Source organism: Saccopteryx bilineata, chromosome 3 (assembly GCF_036850765.1).
Source record: "Saccopteryx bilineata isolate mSacBil1 chromosome 3, mSacBil1_pri_phased_curated, whole genome shotgun sequence".
Classification (NCBI taxonomy): Eukaryota; Metazoa; Chordata; class Mammalia; order Chiroptera; family Emballonuridae; genus Saccopteryx; species Saccopteryx bilineata.
In genome coordinates, this window is record NC_089492.1 from 287,011,005 (window position 1) to 287,030,854 (window position 19,850).

The 19,850-nt window shown below is 45.5% G+C and overlaps 1 protein-coding gene across 1 annotated transcript in view; it reads right to left on the reverse strand.

Annotated features, from left to right (window-relative positions):
• Window positions 1–134: 134 nt before the first annotated feature.
• Window positions 135–19,850, reverse strand: part of SLC25A33 (solute carrier family 25 member 33) — a 38,978-nt gene continuing 19,262 nt past the window's right edge. The window contains exons 3-7 of the mRNA XM_066270522.1: window positions 12,421–12,498; window positions 8,227–8,327; window positions 6,572–6,638; window positions 2,977–3,257; window positions 135–1,812 (exon numbers count right to left, since the gene is read on the reverse strand). Coding sequence (XP_066126619.1) covers window positions 1,610–1,812; window positions 2,977–3,257; window positions 6,572–6,638; window positions 8,227–8,327; window positions 12,421–12,498 — 730 coding nt within the window. The 3' untranslated portion in view covers window positions 135–1,609. The remainder of the gene's footprint in view (window positions 1,813–2,976; window positions 3,258–6,571; window positions 6,639–8,226; window positions 8,328–12,420; window positions 12,499–19,850) is intronic.

A 19,850-nucleotide genomic window follows, 5' to 3' on the forward strand; every position in this document is an offset into this window, starting at 1 on the left:
CTCTTGCATTAGTCAGGAGAAGCAAGCAGAGAACTAACTCGTACTAGGTCAACATCGAATTTATTAATTCAAGAACGTATAAGTAAAAATTTTGAAATAATTCTCTTACCCAATTACTGAATATTAAGCAACCTAATTTTTAATCTTCATATTAGATATAATGTTGAGGAAAAATTCAGGCTTTCATATGAATATGAAAACAGAAAGATGGTGCTAAGTGCCACTATCAGAAGTCATTAAAATGAGGTTCTGGGATAGCAATCTCGTTACAATCAGGCATTTGGTATGCACTAAAGCGTGGCTGAAGTCATTTATTTTGACTTCTACATAGTTGTTGACAGTTGAAGCACCATTATACTAGAAAGCTCAACACCACCAACCAACCTCTTTTAGGACAAAAGGGGACCAAAATTAAACTGAATTTAAATACTATTAGAAAACATCCTCCTCTTACCAGAGCATCTGCAACTGAATCGGAACCACCAGGCATTGGTTAGCACAACCTTGGCTTTCTAAATATTCACACTGAGAAAGAACTCAAGGCACAGTATGTGCAAAGTCCCGGGAGAGAGCATGAACAGAAGACCACGCACCTTACCAGCCTTCTGTCTCAGCTCTTTGTCTTGTTAAATTTCCTTTTAAGATGGGAGGGTGGGTTTATAAGTCTAGTTATTTCTCATTTCTAGGATTAACACAAATTTTTTGAACTAGGGTTATTTCAATAAGCACCACCACTGGTGGTCAGAATAAAAATAGCTCTCCCAGCAGCTGGCTCTAAACCTGTCACTGTCGTCTTCCCTGGCAGGCAGCGCAGGCCCCAGAGTAAGACTGCTGCCCGCACAGGGAGCCCACCACATTCACGGCCGGCGGGGAGCGGGGAGCTGCGTGCTAACATACCTGCAAAACACCTGTGCTTGACAAGACTTAACTTCCGTAAACACACCTAGGAGAGAGGCTACTGGTTAACAGTTCTTTAAAGACGCTGGCCTTTGATGCAACCTGGGGATACAGGACAACATCAGGAAAATGTATCCAGTTTAAAATATTTATGTCAGAAAGTTGTACTTTTTTTTTTTAAACTCAGCAGCCTGAAAGCTCCAATTATGAATCTGTATAAGACTTGGAAATGTACAAAGAAACACAGCTGGGAAGTCTGTCCCGGTCTGCCCAATGCCGCCAAGACGTGACACTTCCTGCCTGTCCCATGAAAGAGCTGGTCTTCCTATTAGGAAACAACTGCACTGTGACGTTAGAGTTTTCTCTGTTTCCAGGGTTACGTTTCATTAATCCTTTGGTGTACAGTATAGTGAACACGAAAGAGGACACAAACCAAATTTATCCTTAAATTAAATAGCATGATTTAATTTAGTTGCTGCTCAATCCTGAATCCTCTTAAATTAAAAAAAAAGTTATAATTAACTATTAACGTTAATGAATTTAAACCTTCCAGAAAACATGAATCCAAAAGGAAATGTCCAACAGGTGACACGAGCCACATATTTTATGGCCTTTTCTGTTTCGGTCTCGAACATTCTAAACATCAATGGAAAAAAAAATTCTCTATTGAGTTTTTCAGTTTTATTCTTCTAGAGCACAGTTTTCTGGCCTGCTACTGAGGACGGTCTTCCAGCAGGTACACAATGAGCTCGTAGGTGGACAGCACGATGGCGGTATTGGGGATCTGTCGGATGAGCTGCGCGAAGAGTCCCCTGTAAAAGGCCAGGTAGCCCTCCTCCCGGAAGACCAGCCGTGCGGTCTGGATGAAAGACTTGTACTTGGTGCCCTCCTCCCGGAGCCGCGTCCTTATGACTTCTGCAGAGAGAAACGCATGCTTTATGTGACAAACAAAGTGCATTTCCAGGCCACATGAGGAGAGAATTCGGAGCACACAGCTTTGGAACTGATGACGCACACCTCTGCCTAGCGGCCACCTCACAGCTCTACTTGGACAGGTAGTTACACAGACAATGAAAGAGGTCTGTTTAGAACATTTTCTTACTGGGAAACGGTCAATTAAGGACATGTATACAAAAGTACAAAATAGCTTTGAAGGGATTAAAAACAGCTTAGTTTTAATGGGCCTTAATTGTAAGATAGTTTATGGTTTTCTATTCCCGATTAAGCAAACACTGTAGCTTCACGGAAGGTGGATTTTGTGTTAAGTATGACAATACTTTCCATAAAACTTTCCTGCCTGTATCCCCTGCTCTCCCCGCAAGAGCCCTTCTCCACTGTCTAGCTTAAATGCCGCCTCTTCCTCTTTCAAACCTGAGCCCACCTGGCCCTCCCTCGCCCAGGTGCCCGTGGCATGACACTGCCGTTGCTACCTGCCAAGCGACCTCAGCACTGCTTGTCTCCCCACTGGGGAGCCATCTACCCGGTTCTCCGTGAGCCCTGAGGCCCTCAGTCCCCTCACACGCCAGGGACTCAATGACCCATTACCGAGTTCACTGCATTCATTCGTCATAGCTGACAGTACAGACGGCGTTTGAAAACAAAGCCTGTTTTTCACGGCACAATAAACAAAGCTATTTTTTAAATAGCAAGTCAGGAGGACATTAGGTCTATAATTCTCTAAAAAGAAAAAAAAACTTAAAAAATAAACTCTAAGGAAGCTTGACTCCTTTCAAAGAAGGAGCAGAGAGATTTTTTAAGTTTGGCTCTTATGTCACTTTTTTTAAACCAAGAGATTTTAAGTAAAATCCAGACTTTTGGCTTCTTAGAAAACATCAGAAGTTCCACGGCAGCGGGCCCATATTCTGCACAGCAAGTCTGGGCACATCAGCTGGGGCTGCGCGACTCTGAGTTCCTGCTACTCACACCACCTGCGCGTGCGCGGGGGAGGCCCGGCCCCGACCGGGCTCCTTTGCTACCTGCAGCAGCTGCATTCCAGCTGGCTCCAGGGGTCTGGGCACACCGACAAAGGACAAGACCTGCCAGCTGTCTCACTGCTCTGGGAGGAAGAGCAACACGTACCGTGTGGATAGGCGATACAGGAGGCACAGCCCTTAGACACAGCAGCAGCTGCCATGAGTCCAAAAAAATTTGTGGAACCCTTCTTAGTCCCGTTTGCAGAGGGGACTAGTGGAGCGTCTTTCAGATACTTCTTCAAGCTTTCATAAATAGCAAAGCAGATGATAGTTTCTGAGATCCCCGCATACGAGGCAGTTAATCCCCGATAGAAGCCGCGAATGCCTTCCGTCTGGTAAACATGGCGCGCGCACTGCAGTGTGTTCATCTGCTTGGAGCCGCGCACCCTGGAAAAGGAGACCAAGGCCAGGCAGTCAGATCACAGAGGGCGCAGGCACAGAAGATGACTGCAAATGTGAAGGAAACCAGTGGGTGACACATGTCCTCCCTGCACTGTGGGCAGGTGAGTCCAGCCTCCTGTGAACCTAGGTCCATTAGCTGGGCCACGAGCCGGCTCACAGTGTGTGCATCTGTACAAGAGTCACAAGAACACGTTCACGCCTGACTGGACGGTGGCGCAGTGGATGGAGCATCGAACTGGGATGCAGAGGACCCAGGTTTGAGACCCCGAGGTCACCAGCTTGAGCGCGGGCTCATCTGGTTTGAACAAAAGCTCACCAGCTTGGACCCAAGCTCGCTGGCTCCAGCAAGGGGTTACTCGGTCTGCTGAAGGCCCAAGGTCAAGGCACATATGAGAAAGCAATCAATGAACAACTAAGGTGTCGCAACAAAAAACTGATAATTGATGCTTCTCATCTCTCTCCGTTCCTGTCTGTCCCTATCTATCCCTCTCTCTGACTCTCACTCTATCTCTGTTAAAAAAAAAAAAAAAAAAAAAAGACATTCACAGCCTCTGGCATGGTTTTGGAAAGAGCTGTATGGAGGAAGACATTCATTACAGAGAAGATGTAACTAACATAGTCAAAACCATCTGAATACCTAAAGACAGGCACAGACAAGTACGCCTTGGCACATTTGCCAGATTAAAATTGCTGGGGCAGTAAGACATGGGGGAGTGTTTGAGGTGGAAAGCCGGACAAAGTGATATGTAAAGCATAATTATAGTTATAATAAAAATATGTTTTAAGAAAATGCTTAAGGGGGAGGGGAGGGGCACAAGAAAACCAGATAGAAGGTGACAGAAGACAATTTAACTTTGGGGGAGGGGTACGCAGCACAATCAAATGTCAAAATAATCTAGAGATGTTTTCTTTCAACATATGTACCCTGATTTATCAATGTCACTGCATTAAATTTAATAAATAAATTAAAAAAAAAAAGAAAATGCTTAAGAAAAACTCAGCCTTCAACAGGGTGGTGAGTGTGAGGGTGCTTTCTTTCTTTCTTTTTTTTTTTTTGTGACAAGGACAGAGAGAGACAGAGAGAGGGACAGATAGGAACAGACAGACAGGAAGAGAGAGAGATGAGAAGCATCAATTCTTTGTTGTGACACCTTAGTTGTTCACTGATTGCTTTCTCATATGTGCCTTGACTGGGAGGCTACAACAGAGTGAGTGACCCCTTGCTCGAGCCAGCGACCTTGGGTCCAAGCTGGTGAGCCTTGCTCAAACCAGATGAGCCCGCGCTCAAACTGGTGACCTCAGGGTCTCGAACCTGGATCCTCTGCATCCTAGTCTGGTGCTCTATCCACTGCGCCACCACCTGGTCAGGCTCCATTACTTCTAAATTTATAAAATCATAAACTTCGAGTAGATTATTCAACAGCTAATCAAAAGCCTTAGGCTGGCTGCCCCTCCCTATGATGGAAGTATTCATAAACTGTATGGCTACAATGGACTCCCAGGGCCTGACAGTGTTTACAATGGTCACAGTCAGAGACCCCTCCTGCTCCCATCAGTCTCCGTGGGTCTGTCTCTTCTCCACCGTGTCTCCCCTAGGCTGTTCTTTACGTCCCAGCTGGGGTGACCTTTCCAACACAAATCTAACCATGCCACTCCCTAACACAGGGCTTCTCAGCCTGGGGACTACTGACATTCTCTACTGTGGGGGCTGTCCTATGCACTGTAGACCCTGGTCTCTATCCACTACTTGCCAGTAGCACCCCACCTAAGTTGTGACAGCTAAAAATGCCTCCAGACATTGCCAAATGTCCCTTGCCGAGCAAACAAGAACTGTTCTAATGGCCTCCTCTGCCCTCCAAACAAAGCCCAGGTCCATCCCCAAATTCCTTCCCAGCGCTTTTAAGGATGTGGCCCCGTTCCTTTCTCCTGCCTATCTTTCCACAATGCCCTCCTGCTCCAACACATTCGCATGTGGTACATACACTCTGGCAACCCTTCGCTTCCATACGTTCCCCAGAATTTCTGGGCACACAGTCCCTCTGCCTGCAGCCCTCTCCACTGCTGGCTAGTTCCCAGAGGGCAGGGTGGAGGCTGCGGCCACAGGAGGCCCCCAGCTGTCTCTCTGGGTCCACTCGGTCCATCCTGCCTAGCCTGCATTAGCAACCCTGCGGGTTCTTTCAGGAAGAATGGGCTGGGGGAAAATGGAACTGAAGACCAATTTAGAGGTTACTGTGGTCACTAAGCAGGAAGAACAAACCTTAACAACCCCTACCTGTACTTCTGGGGTCTCTCTTCTTTCCTTTCTAGGTAGCTTAAAGTTAGACTGGATCAGCTGAAGTTTCCAGTGCCCCACGCGTTACACAGGGTTCTTAGGCAGAATCCTATCACGAAGCCTCACTTACCATCACCACCTATCTCAAGTTGCAGTAGTTACTGGGCCATGGCTTGACTTAACATATTAAGTAGGCATATTACTATATTGTAATTTAAGAAAACATTAACTTGTTTCCATTGCTTCTATTATTCTAAATAGGGCTTGCAGGCTTTCCTGAACCACCAAAGAAATCTGCAGCCCAAACATGAGTTTTAGGGCAGAAACCTGTGCATTGAGGGCCATGGAGATTAAAGTGGCCCTTCTGAGGCCTGAAGGCACTCGCTGTTCTGCCCTCGCTGTCATCCTCCCATTGAAAGAGAAGCCATCGGGGGAGAGCCCACAGCACTGCAACCAGACCAGGGTGGGGTTAGCCAAGAGCAGAGACCCCTGGCTGTCGGAGGTCAGGACTGCAGGTCTTTTTTACAGAGACAGAGAGAGAGGGATAGAGGGATAGATAGAGACAGACAGACAGAAACTGAGAGAGATGAGAAGCATCAATCATCAGTCTTCGTTGTGACACCTTAGTTGTTCATTGATTGCTTTCTCACATGTGCCTTAACCGTGGGCCTTCAGCAGACCAAGTAACCCCTTGCTCGAACCAGCGACCTTGGGTCCAAGCTAGTGAGCTTTGCTCAAACCAGATGAGCCTGCACTCAAGCTGGAGACCTCGGGGTCTCAAACCTGGGTCCTCCGCATCCCAATTTGACGCTCTATCCACTGCACCACCGCCTGGTCAGGCTCGTGACCATTTCTGTTGGTCTCTGTACCCCACAATGCTTCACAGCATGAATGTCTGACAAAAGAAGCAGCTGCAAAGTTCACATTCAGGAAGAACAAGGACTCTGTGCACTGCCCTCCATAGGTGGGATGGGAAAAAACACCCCGGAGAATTCTTGTATTAAGGAAACAACAATTGATAACTTACTTCCGTTCTAGCTGCATCCGGGTTTTAACCATCCATATTGGATTCATTAAGGAATTTGTGACAAAAGCTGGAAGAAGAAAAAAAGAACAGGAAATGTCATCACTGAACACAGCCAATGCTGATTAAAATTGTCTATTGTTTGATAAACATTAATAATGGGCTTTCAATTGTTATAATAAAAATGGATAGTAGGAAACATTACATTTCTGTACTGCAGACAAAAGCTACCGTCCCCTAACATGTAACATCTGTCGGTATGTTGAACCTACAAGAAATCTCTCCAAAACCCAGTCTAGAGTTTCCAGCCTCTAGGGGGTGCTGTTGACATTTCTGTCAATGTGATTCCTATGGTAAGTATGAAACCATTCTAAAACTCAATTTATAAACATTAGGTCCAGAATAATTTGTTTTTAAAAGTTGCTGTCCTAATCCAAGTTTGCCTTATATCAAACTTAAAATAGAAGGAACTAAATCTCCGTTTAACTAAATTCAAACTTAGACATTTGAATACCTGACTATTCATTTAGGAAATTGAAATTTTAACACTGATCTTCTTTACAGAAACCCATTTTTCAGTAAGTCTTCCCCATCTTAACATTGCTAATCATCTCAGACCACCCAAACAAAGCAGCGGCACGCCACCAGTGGCTGTCCTTGAAGCCCGCATCCCCCCACCTCCCAGTCCCAAGCACATTCATCAGATACTAGGAACCTACAGTGTTTCAAAAAACTCCCTCCAGGTCCACTTTATATACCAAGGGTTCTTCTAAGTGAATTTTGCAAAAGTTACAGAATGGATGAACAGTGCTTAGGTTATGACTAACTCACTATCAGCCTCAGAGTGAAATACCTCACTTCCTCCTCAGCTCCGCACTCAGCACAAATGTCTGGCTTGTGTCGAAGCAGCTTTAACATTAGTTTTACTATCAGAGTCCAGAAGTTATTATCAACAACTAGTCAGACGGGTTCCTAGTACTTTACTTGACATAGAAAGGTGGATGGAACTGGTGCATGAACTTCACAGGCTGGCAGAAGGTGGAAAGTTTTCACAAAATGCCAATTTAAGTTCTCTAATACCCCTTTCAAGTTAAACAGACATAAACCTTACATATAAAGATATAGTCCTCTTTCAGCAATCTACAAGTACATGTTTTTTGCCTGTATTTCTTGGGCAGGGGGGGGATCCTGTTATAAACTTTTTACAGTAAGTGGATGACTCCTCAAAAGAGGAGCTCTCTGATCTGTCCCCAGTGCCCACCATCATCGTAGAATGCATGTGTTGAGGACACAGGGTGTGCTGGACGGACACCATGGGGAGTCATGAGAAAAGCAGCTCAAATTTGAGAAAATAACTGAATGAAACAGATATGAAAAACACAATAAAATCCCTTTTAAGGAAGCATTACACCAACGACTAGCATACATGGAACATGTACATTTTGATGAAGAATAAAAAGCTTTAATGGTCAAAGAAACAGGAACCAAGTTACAAACTGATCTTAAACACTCATATTTCATCAGTTCTAACATAAAACTTTTGAAAAATTATTTTAGATGCAAAAGAAGCAGAGAGCTAATTTCTAATTCCTGGAAAAGGCTATTTATTGGGCACAACACATGCTTTAGGAGGGTAAGAAGCTCTCTTCACCACCTACCTGCGGAGCCAGCTGAGAAAATGTGCACAATGTTGCTATTAGGCACAAAGATGCCATTGAACTGCTCTTTGGCTTTGGAGTAACATGCAAAGTACACAGCCCTGTCAGGACAAAGAGAGAACGCTATGAAGACATCGGTACAGCACTATAAATATGTCTGTCCCTCCACAACCTCTGAAAAACTTGGGAAAATAATAAGAGCAGGAAGTTAACATGTAATCGGAAGCTTGACTGATTAAAACTAAAACCTGCTGCAGGCACCCTCGGGAAGGTCCAGCCCGTCCCTCCAGAAAGAATTCAGGGACGGGAATGTCCAAAATAATTGAGGAAAATGAGATTTTGATAATACACAAAGTTCACCTACATTCTTCATTCTGGATAAAAGCCAATCTTTGAGCACCAACATACCCTGTAACTTTTAAAAATGTGTAATATTTCGCCTGACCTGTGGTGGCGCAGTGGATAAAGCGTTGACCTGGAAATGCTGAGGTCGCTGGTTCAAAACCCTGGGCTTGCCTGGTCAAGGCACATATGGGAGTTGATGCTTCTAGCTCCTCCCCCCTTCTCTCTCTCTGTCTCTCTCTCCTCTCTCTCTCTCAGAAAATGAGCCTGACCTGTGGTGGCGCAGTGGATAAAGCGTCGACCTGGAAATGCTGAGGTCGTCAGTTCAAAACCCTGGGCTTGCCTGGTCAAGGCACCTATGGGAGTTGATGCTTCCTGCTCCTCCCCCCCTTCTCTCTCTGTCGCTCTCCTTTCTAAAATGAATAAATAAAATTAAAAAAAAGTGTAATATTTCTAAAATATACATTTGTCCTGTCTACTCCAAAATAAGTAGGCAGCAAGTAATGTGAACGTCTTTTGGATGACTCAGGACCACACGGGAACAGCCTGTTTGCACAAAGAGCCCCCCGGAATATGCTCTCTACCCCGAGTGCACATTGTAGGTGCCGGGCAGCCTCCCCCATGGCTCCGGGTCCTGCATCTTCTCTTCATCTCTGTCTGCCCTCCCTCCTCTGTCTTCTCCCCTGTGGGGCTAGAGGAGCGACCAGCTGGGACTGTCCCTGCCCCTTCACCAGCAACACCAAGGAAAATGCTGCTTTTTTTCAGCTGGTCAATGGATCATAACATATCATTTTATTTCTTTTTCTAAAATTTTTATTTATTGATTTTAGCGAGAGAGGAAGAGAAAGAGTGAGACAGGAATATCAATCTGTTCCTGTATATGCCCTGATCGGGGACCAAACTGGCAATTTCTGTGCTTCAGGACAATGCTCTAACCAACTGAACTATCTGACCAGGGCTTTAGAATTTATTTTCAACTTAAGATCCTGATTACTTATCACTATTGTGTTATAAAACAGCCTTCTGTGTTCTCTAGGTCCCAACCGTTGTAAATGGGTGTGGCAGCAGGAACTACATCAGATTAACAGGTGTTACCAAGTTGGTGCTGTATACTGGAAGGTAGGGCTCGAAAGCGTGTCTTATGTTTGCCATCTATTAATAATGCATACTTCATAACTAGTACTTTCTATTTTGTGTGTGTGTGTGTGGCAGAGACAAAGAGAGTTAGAGAGAGGGACAGATAGGGATAGACAGGAAGGAAGAGATGAGAAACATCATTGATTGATTTCTCATATGTGCCTTGTCTGGGGGTCTACAGCAGACCGAGTGACCCCTTGCTCGAGCCAGCGACCTTGGGCTCAAGCTGGTGAGCCCTGCTCAAAGCAGATGAGCCTGCACTCAAGCTGGCGACCTTGGTGTCTCAAACCTGGGTCCTACACATCCCAGTCCAATGCTCTACCCACTGCGCCACCACCTGGTCAGGCTAGTACTTCCTATTTTTAAAAAGGATTATTCACATATGCTACGAAATTCTAAAGGACCAAAAAGGTTTGATAAAAATCTGCATTAATGGCCTGGGCCAGTTGGCTCAGTAGTAGAGTGTCAGCCCAACATGTGGATGTCCTGGGTTCGATTCCGTCAGGGCACACAGGGAAGAACCCATCTGCTTTTCCACCTCTCCCTTTCGCTTTTCTCTCTCTCTTCCCCTTCTGCAGCCAGGGCTCCATTGGAGTGAACTGGCACCTGGAGCTGAGGATGGCTCTATGGCTTCCGCCTTTGGCGCCTAAACAAGAGTTTGGTTGCTAAGCAACAAAGCAAGGCCCTAGATGGGCAGTGCCTCACCACCTACTGGGCTTAGCAAGTGGATCCCAGTTGGGGTGCATGCGGGAGTCTGTCTCTGCCTTCCCTCTTCTTACAGAATTAAAAAAAAAAAATCTGCATTAATGGTTTGCACATAAACAAATCATTCTTGTGTTCTGTGTATAAACTGGAGTCTTGATCTGCAGAATTCTAGAAGCTTTTCGTCTTCCCTTTATGAAGCACTCCCTTTTATTTTATTTTATTTTTTTAATTTTTTTTTTCCTTTTGTATTTTTCTGAAGCTGGAAACAGGGAGAGACAGTCAGACAGACTCCCGCATGCACCCAACCGGGATCCACCCGGCACGCCCACCAGGGGCGATGCTATGCCCCTCCGGGGCATCGCTCCGCCGCAACCAGAGCCACTTCAGCGCCTGGGGCAGAGGCCAAGGAGCCATCCCCACTCCAATGGAGCCCCGGATGGATGCAGGAGGGGAAGAGACAGACAGAGAGGAAGGGGGGGCGGAGAAGCAAATGGGTGCCCCTCCCACGTGCCCTGGCCGGGAATCGAACCTGGGTCCCCCGCACGCCAGGCCGACGCTCTACCGCTGAGCCAACCGGCCAGGGCCCACTCCCTTTTTTTTTAACATTCTCATTTTTTTTTTTTTTCTTTTTTGAGAGGAGAGAGACAGAGAGGGAGAGAGAGGAGAGAGAGACAGAGAGAGAGAAGGGGGGAGGAGCTGGAAGCATCAACTCCCATATGTGCCTTGACCAGGCAAACCCAGGGTTTCGAACCAGCGACCTCAGCATTTCCAGGTCGACGCTTTATCCACTGCGCCACCACAGGTCAGGCTACATTCTCATTTTTGATATAAACATTATTTCCCCTTAAAGTCTATTCAAGTACTACATGGACTAAGTGTCCCATCCCTGTCACCCAGCTCCCCTCCCAGGAGGCAATCATTTTAAATTTTATTTACTGGTTATAGAGAGAGAGAAAAGAAGTGGAGAGAGACAGAGATAGGAAAATCTATCTGTGCCCTGACCGGGGATGGAACTCGCAACCTCTGCACACAGGACTATGTTCTAATCAATCGCGCTATCTGGCCAGGACAGAAGGGAATTTGTAGAAGCAGTTTCTTACCTACTCTTCAGTGACAGACCACACACACACACACACACTCACTCACCTATTTACTTTTACGTTTACACGTGTCCATCTGCATATCAGCACTGCCCAACAGAACTTTCTGCACAGATGGAATGTTCTAGATCTATGGCCTCTTCTGACACAGGGGCCACTAGTTCCATGTGAATATTAAGTACGTGAAATGTGGCTAGTGAGACCAAGGAGCTGAACTTTTCATTTTAATTAATTTTTAGAACCCCATGTGGCCACTGGCTATTGTGTCTGGACAGTGTAGATTAAAGAGAATTAGGTCTTGCAAAAAATGAGGATGTTGTTTCACATAAAGCATAGAAGCCTTTAAAGTTCCTTCAGATCAGCGCTTCCAGATGCACGCGGACCACCGGGGGATCTTTGGTGGAACACAGGCTGTGATGGAGGTCTGGGGCATGGTCCCAGAGTGTCTATTTCTAATAAACTCCCAATGAGATTCTGGTAATTTACATACAAAATCCATTTACATTCTTCATTCTGGATACATGCCAATCCTTTGAGCAACAACATATATTGTAACTTTTAAAATGTGTAGTATTTCTAAAATATGCCACACTGCTCCTGTTTAACACCACAATGAGCATATGTAATTGGGGCGAGGGGCGGGCAGTGCTGCTGACCACGCACCACATTTACCCAGAAAGAAGGGTCCAGGGATGAGGGCAGACTCACTTTCAACTTAATAAAATAACTAGATCTCTTTCTCACACATGTACTCAAGACACACCAACAGTTATCTCTATTGGCTGTCAGATGTATTTAGGCAAATCCTCCACAGAAGAAACTGGCTTTCTAGCAGTGTGGCCTTTAGGTAAGAGAAGACTCAGTGTATTACATCCGTATGCAGGGAACCAGCTGCAAGTTGAATGCTTACCTTGATGGTGCAACTCCAACCAGATTTGGACCCAAGCCTCTAAAAAGTGACTTTGGTCCCTCATTCTCCAAGATGGACCTGAGTGGGAAAAAAAATTGTATCTTTGAAATCCTCAGGCAAGACCTATACAAAACAAGCTGTCTGTCCGCCTTCCTGTTAGCTCCCTGCATAACGAACAGATTGTTTACAAGACGCAGACCTCATTTGATTATATTACAATATAGAATCAGAAGGCCTAACATTAACATGGTGAAAAGAGCAGCATCAGTCTGCCACATACACGAGAAGCCTTTCCCCTGTTTACGCAGGAGCATGCTGTCCCGGGCTGGACACTAAAACGCTGGAAGGGACAGCAAGCACCCACGAGGTCTTACATGGGGAACCATGTCCTCATCATAACCAGGCTCACTGGAAACAGGCTTAGAGACTTCTCTGGATGGCACTTCTGCATTTACTCCTTATTCACACTAATCCTGTTGTCCAGATTCTTACCTACCATAGGAGAGCCCTAAACAGGGATAGAGGGAATAGAAAAAACCAACAATCTTATAGACTGGATGGATATTATTCAAAGCCAAAGCCGAGTATCTCAAGTTCAAAGAGGACACTGTGCCTGCTTTTCTTTTGAATTTTTCTTATTGTGGTAACATATAGATGACATAAATGGGCTATAAACACTGTAACTGTTTTTAAGTAGACAGCTCGGTTGTATTAAGTGTATTCGCAGTGTTGTGCAGCCGTCACCACCATCATCTCCAGAACTTTTTCAATTTCTCAAGCTGAAATTCCACACCCACCAACACTAGCTCTCCATCCCCTCCCAGCCCCTGGCAGCCACCATTTTTTCTCTCTATGAGCTGGACTATTCTAGGGACCCCATAGGGTTTCCCTGTTTTGTTTTTTCCTGCCTCCCTAATCTATAACCGATGGATTTCTACCTCCTTAGGGCTTCCCCTTTGATTCTGATGTAGGAAATAAGTGATGAAACTGCCATTTTCTGGAGCATTTTCTCAATCCGTTGAGATTTTGCTTCTTGGAAATGGTCAGTCTGATTCAAATAAACCCATAAAAATTCTCTACAGGTTTGAACATTTCTTACATTGGGAGTGTGTTCCAGACAACTAGGAAGGCACATCCCACTACCAGGACAGTATAAATGTCTTTTCTCTTTTCTTTTCATGGCATATGGGCAAGGCCAAAGCATGTATTTAAAATAAGACCTAGTCATAATAATGGAATGTTACTCAACGATAAAAAGTATTGTTACACAAACAAGTATAAACCTCAAGAAACACTGGGTTAAGTGAAAGACACAAGAAACCATAAACATATTGTATGACTTCATTTGTATAAAAGTCCAGAGGAGACAAATCTGGGGGAGGTGTTTCTCTTAGCGGAGATGAAATGTTTGAAAATCACATTGTCATGATGGTTGCACAGAACTCTGTGAACATGCTAAAAACAGTCCACTGCTTTAAATGGGTACGTTGTATGTAAATTACATCTTAATTAGCCATTAAAAGAAAAACAAACCTGCAAGGAGGAAAGAAAAGCTCACTGAGAGAGAAGAAAATCGATAGGAACAAAGTTTAAAACAAAATTTAGTGTTTGTGTTAAATCAATCACTGACAATAGATGACTGAGGACACTGGGATATGGACTGTAGATTAAACACTAGTATATCAATATTAAATTTACTGAATTGAAACTGCTGTGGTTTTAAGAGCATCCTTGTTCTTAGGAAATAAATGCTGAAGAATTAAGGGTAAAGGGCATGATAAGCGTAACCTTAAATGGTTCAGAAAAAATATGTAAGTGTATAGGAAAAGACTGAGGAAGCACATGTGGCCAGATGCTAACAATGACTGGCTCCAGGTAAAGAGTACAGGCAAGTTCTTTGTACCATTCCCCTAACTGTTCTGCAAGTTTGAAATTATTTCAGACTTAAAAGTTCTTTTTAAAAAATAAGCTACAGGTCATAGGTTATAAAAATATTAAACTCATGTTTATAGCCCAAAAGTTATGGGAACAGGGCTGTATAAAGACAATTCTTGGGTTTCTGTAAAACGTGCCAAATGAAGTCATGGAGCTCTAGTGAATTTTCACACTAGACAAAACCAAGTCACCTGGCCCTAACAGAGGCAGGAGAATTGAGCATTTTCAACTTTAAGTACTTCTACTCTCTTACAACGACTGAGCTTTTTTTTTTCTCTCTCTCTTTTTTTTGTATTCTTCCAAAGCTAGAAACCGGGAGAGACAGTCAGACAGACTCCCGCATGCGCCCGACCGGGATCCACCCGGCACGCCCACCAGGGGGCGACACTCTGCCCACCAGGGGGCGATGCTCTGCCCCTCCGGGGCCTCGCTCTGTCAGGACCAGAGCCACTCTAGCGCCTGGGGCAGAGGCCAAGGAGCCATCCCCAGCGCCCGGGCCATCTTTGCTCCAATGGAGCCCTGGCTATGGGAGGGGAAGAGAGAGACAGAGAGGAGGGAGAGGGGGAGGGGTGGAGAAGCAGATGGGCACTTTCCCTGTGTGACCTGGCCGGGAATCGAACCCGGGACCCCTGCACGCCAGGCCGACGCTCTACCACTGAGCCAACTGGCCAGGGCTACGACTGAGGTTTTATTTTATTTATTTATTTATTATTATTTTTTTGTATTTTTCTGAAGCTGGAAACAGGGAGAGACAGTCAGACAGACTCCCGCATGCACCCGACTGGGATCCACCGGGCACGCCCACTAGGGGGCGATGCTCTGCCCCTTCGGGGCGTTGCTCTTTTGCGACCAGAGCCACTCCAGTGCCTGGGGCAGAGGCCAAGGAGCCATCCCCAGCGCCCGGGCCATCTTTGCTCCAATGGAGCCTCGCTTTGGGAGGGGAAGAGAGAGACAGAGAGGAAGGAGGGGGGAGGGGTGGAGAAGCAGATGGGCGCTTCCCCTGTGTGCCCTGGCCGGGAATAGAACCCGGGACCCCTGCACGCCAGGCTGACGCTCTACCACTGAGCCAACTGGCCAGGGCACGACTGAGCTTTTAAGAAGTCAAGTTCTCTGAACAAAAATTTTTCTTACATAACACCTTGGAGTGACCTATCTTTATAGTACATAAAAGATTTTTTCAAATGGTCGATATACTCAAAATGTTAAAAGTTTAGATTCTATCTGTGGTTCTCACTAACGTCCAGTGTGCTGCCAGCCCAGGAGCCATTTAAACACAATTAGGGACTCTGGCTCCGGGAAGGCCGAAGCCTCTCATCTATAATGCAGCGGGGAACAGGCGTCCTCAAGTGACTCGGCCTCTCCAGAACTGCAGAGACTGTCTCCATAGTGACGCGCATTAACAGTGGGCACAAAGTCAAATCTGTTACATAAGTCAAACTTCTAACCTTGCCGGATGTGTACAAAACCTTTCGGGTACAATCAAGCTCCTACTATAAATGGTACACTTCAGCCTCAAAATAAAGTATGTTAAGATCCAGACTAGTTTTCCCATAGTCTTAAAAAGTTTCATTTAGGAAAGAAATGCAAAAAGAAACTAGGGTCTTATTTGGAGCATTTCATCTTCACTAGTTTTATTTTTATTTTATTTTATTTTATTTTTTTAGCAAGAGACAGGAAGGGAGAGAGATGAGAAGCATCACCTAGTAGTTGTGGCTCCTTCATTGGTCACTGATTGCTTCTCACATGAACCTCAATGTGAGAAGCAATCGGGGGTGTGTTAGGGGACTCCAGCCGAGCCAGTGACCCCTTGCTCAATCCAGTGACCATGAGGTCATGTCTAGGATCCCATGCTCAAGCTGGCAACCCTGTGGTCAAGCTGGCAAGCCTGTGCACAAGCCAGTGACCTCAGGGTTTCAAACCTGGGACCTCAGCGTCCCAGGTCGATGCTCTATCCACTGTGACACCACCGGTCTGGCTACCTTCACTAGTTTCAGATCACAATCCAACACAAAGATCTCATCTGAATACTTCTCTTTTATTTTGATAAGATAGAGACTAGATCACTAGTATATTACTTTTCAGATTTAAAAGGCCCCTGAGTAAAAATTACCTGAGTAATGTAAATAATAGGAGGAGCTCTGATTTATAAAACAAAAAAGATTAAGTCGTGAGACTTTTTAAAGCAGATACCTCAAATAAATTGACATATTATTCCCCTTTGGCAAATTTAACAGAGAGAGCCTTTTCAAGTAACTGTATTCAAAATATAAAGGTTAAGCTCTGGCTGGATAGCTCAGTTAGAGCATCATCCCAAAGCGCAGAGGTTGTGGGTTTGATCCCTGGACAGGGCGCATACAGAGCAGATTAATGTTTCTGTCTCTCTCTCCAAAATCAATAAAATAAACATTAAAAAAATATATAGGCTATTAGTGCTGCCATAGAGAAAATGCTTTCTCTCACAGGTTATCCTGAGACACAAGCAATCGCTGATTTGCATTATGAAAAATAAATTTCCTGAAAACAAAGTCTGTTGTCTTTTGAGTCTTGTAAGGTAGTACTTCCTGAAAGAATGACTAATAATAATCAACCTAACCATCCTCACCACCCTTGCTTAGGAATGGTTACTGGAAGAATCTGACAGCAGGCCAATAACCCAGGAGAGAGAATAGAGGGTGGCTTCAACCAGGGTGAAAAGCAGTGCCCTCTACTAGATCGCCCTAAAGAACAACGCTCCTTATGTGGGCACACTGTAGGGGGGTAACTGAGTGACAGACTACACTTAGCACTTATTAGCAGGAAGACGTGCATTTCCCCTGAAGAGTGAGTGTGCTTTCTTTAGAACTATTATGTAGTATGATATTCCGCTTTTTGCCTTGGCTACTAGGAAGTGTGGTTATAAACCTTATATTTAAAAAGTACAGAAGTGCGTGTTATGATTGCAGCTGCTATTTATTATTTACACGGAGGGGTGTGTGCTGAGCTCTTTCTATGCGATACCTTACTGGTGTGCCAAAGTTCATTCGTTCATTCTGTTTGAACTGAATGCTTGCTGTGGGACTGGCAGCATTCTAGGTGGTTGGGGACATCTCGGTGATCAAAGCAAAGCGGAGTCCCTGCCTCCAAGGAATTCCCATTTGGTGGGGACAGGGAGAGAAAACAAATACAATGAAGGGCGGTGGTTCCTGCTGGGGTAAAAATAAGGCAGGAAGGGGGGATGGAGCCTCGCGGAGGAGGCTCGGTTTTAAATAGTCACTGCAAGGCAAGGCGTTCCTGCAAAGGTGACAACTGGGAGCCAGCCAGGCTGACAATGTCCAAAGGCCCTTAGGCAAATGTGTCAGTGTTCGTCTTTTAAAGGGACAGCAAGGAGGACAGTGCAGTTGAAGGGGTGTGGGAGGGACTGAGGGGAGAGAAGTGATGGAGGGGTGACAGCTGTGTGGAAACTGGCGGCTACAGGGACACAGGAGAGAGCAGTCCCTGCAGGGATCTGAGCAAGGATCTCGGCTGAGGACAGATGCGAGTGCAGAGGGAAGCAGGTCTCGGGCAGGCCAGTCAGGGGCTCATGCTGTAACACCGGTGAGACCTGGTGGCTTCCCTCAGGAGAGCAGTGGAGGAGGAAGTGACAAGGCCTCAGATAATGCACGTGTTCTGAAGGCAGAATAGACAGAACCTGCGTGGCTATGAGAATAAGATCCTGGGAGACCGAGGCTTCAGATCTGTGTGGCGCGAGGACAGAGGTGCTGTGACTGCCAGAGAGAGACTGGGAGTCAGTTCTGCAGTTATGCTCTGGGTGCCCTACACACACCAGGGGATGTCAAACAGGCAGTGGATGTACAGTGGGCTCAGCGGAGAAGACTGGGCTCTGAGCCCTGGGGCCCTCCAACAAGAGGCTGACAGGACGCAGGTGAATGTGAGTCCAGGAGTCTATGAGCTGGAACCCTGGTCTGCAGAAGCAGAGCCCCCGCTGGGCATTTGTGATTGTTCGCTGCTTTGCAGTCTTTCTTTAAAACAGGTAATAATATACATCAAAAATGGCCTAAGCCTGATCTGTGATGGCGCAGTGGATAAAGCATTGACCAGGAATACTGAAGTCTTCAGGCTTGCCCGGTCAAGGCACATTCAGGAAGCAACTGCTATGAGTTAATGCTTCCTGCTCCTCCCCACCCTATTTCTCTCTCTGCCTCTCATTCATTCTTGCTCTCCTCTCTCTAAAAATCAATAAATAAAATCTAAAAGGGACCTTGAGCAAGTTGCATTTTCCTCATCTATAAAGTTCCTCATCTAATAACTCTTCATAGTGATCATCTCATTAGGTTGGTGTTGAAAAATCAATGAAATGATCCTTCATAAAAGTAGCCATTTTAGGCCACTGGCTGGCTGGCTCAGCGGTAGAGTGTTGGCCTGGCATGTGGAAGTCCTGGGTTCGATTCCTGGTCAGGGCACACAGGAGAAGTGCCCATCTGCTTCTCCAGCCCTCTCCCTCTCGCTTCTCTCTCTCTTCTCCTATAGCCATGGCTCGATTAGAGTGAGTTGGCCCTGGGCGCCGAGGATGGCTCCACAGCCTCCATCTCAGGTGCTAAAAAATGGCTCTGGTTGCAATGGAGCAAGGGCCCCAGATGGGCAGAGCACTGCTCCCTAGTGGGCTTGCTAGGTGGATTCCCATTGGACACATGTGGGAGTCTGTCTCCTCTAACTAAAAAAAATTGCCATTTTCAAGTTGAAAACTATTATATATCAGCTGAGAATCTTAATAATGACACTTTTTCTAACAAAACTTCACTACAATAAGAATTTTACTTAAAATTCCATTATTTATATATATATGTGTGTGTGTATATATGTGTATGTGTATATATATACATATTATTATTATTATTATTTTAGAGAAAGACAGGAAGAGATGAGAAGCATCAACTCATGGTTATAGCATGTTAGTTGTTTAATGCTTCTCATACATGCCTTGCCTAGGGGCTTCAGCTGAGCCAGTGACCACTTGTTCAAGTCAGCAACCTTTGTGCTCATGCCAGCGACCTGGGATCATGTTGATAATCCCACACTCAAGCCATCGACCTTGGGATTTTGAACCTGGGTCCTCAGCATCCTAGGTTGATGGTCTATCCACTGCACCACCAGAGGTCAAGGCTGTATTTTGATGTGAATGTAGAATCAGTGGTTTATAAAGTGCTCATGTGTAAGTGCTGTCTCATCCCCACGTGGCCATGGCTGCTCACCCATGAGTGAAACCGGTATCCGTGTGCACTGCTGAAGGCACTGCTCTTGGATTTTAAAAGATAGAGGCCTTAAACAATGGTCCTAACTGGGGAGGAAAAAAATACATAAATATATATGGAGAGAGAGAGAGAGAGAGAGAGAGTGTGTGTGTGTGTGTGTGTGTGTGTGTGTGTTACTGGAGCCAGAGAGAGACACCGGAGACGCAGGCCACGCAACCTAAAACTCCTGACCTACAGAAGTGGTCGGATTTAGCTTCTGTACCTGAC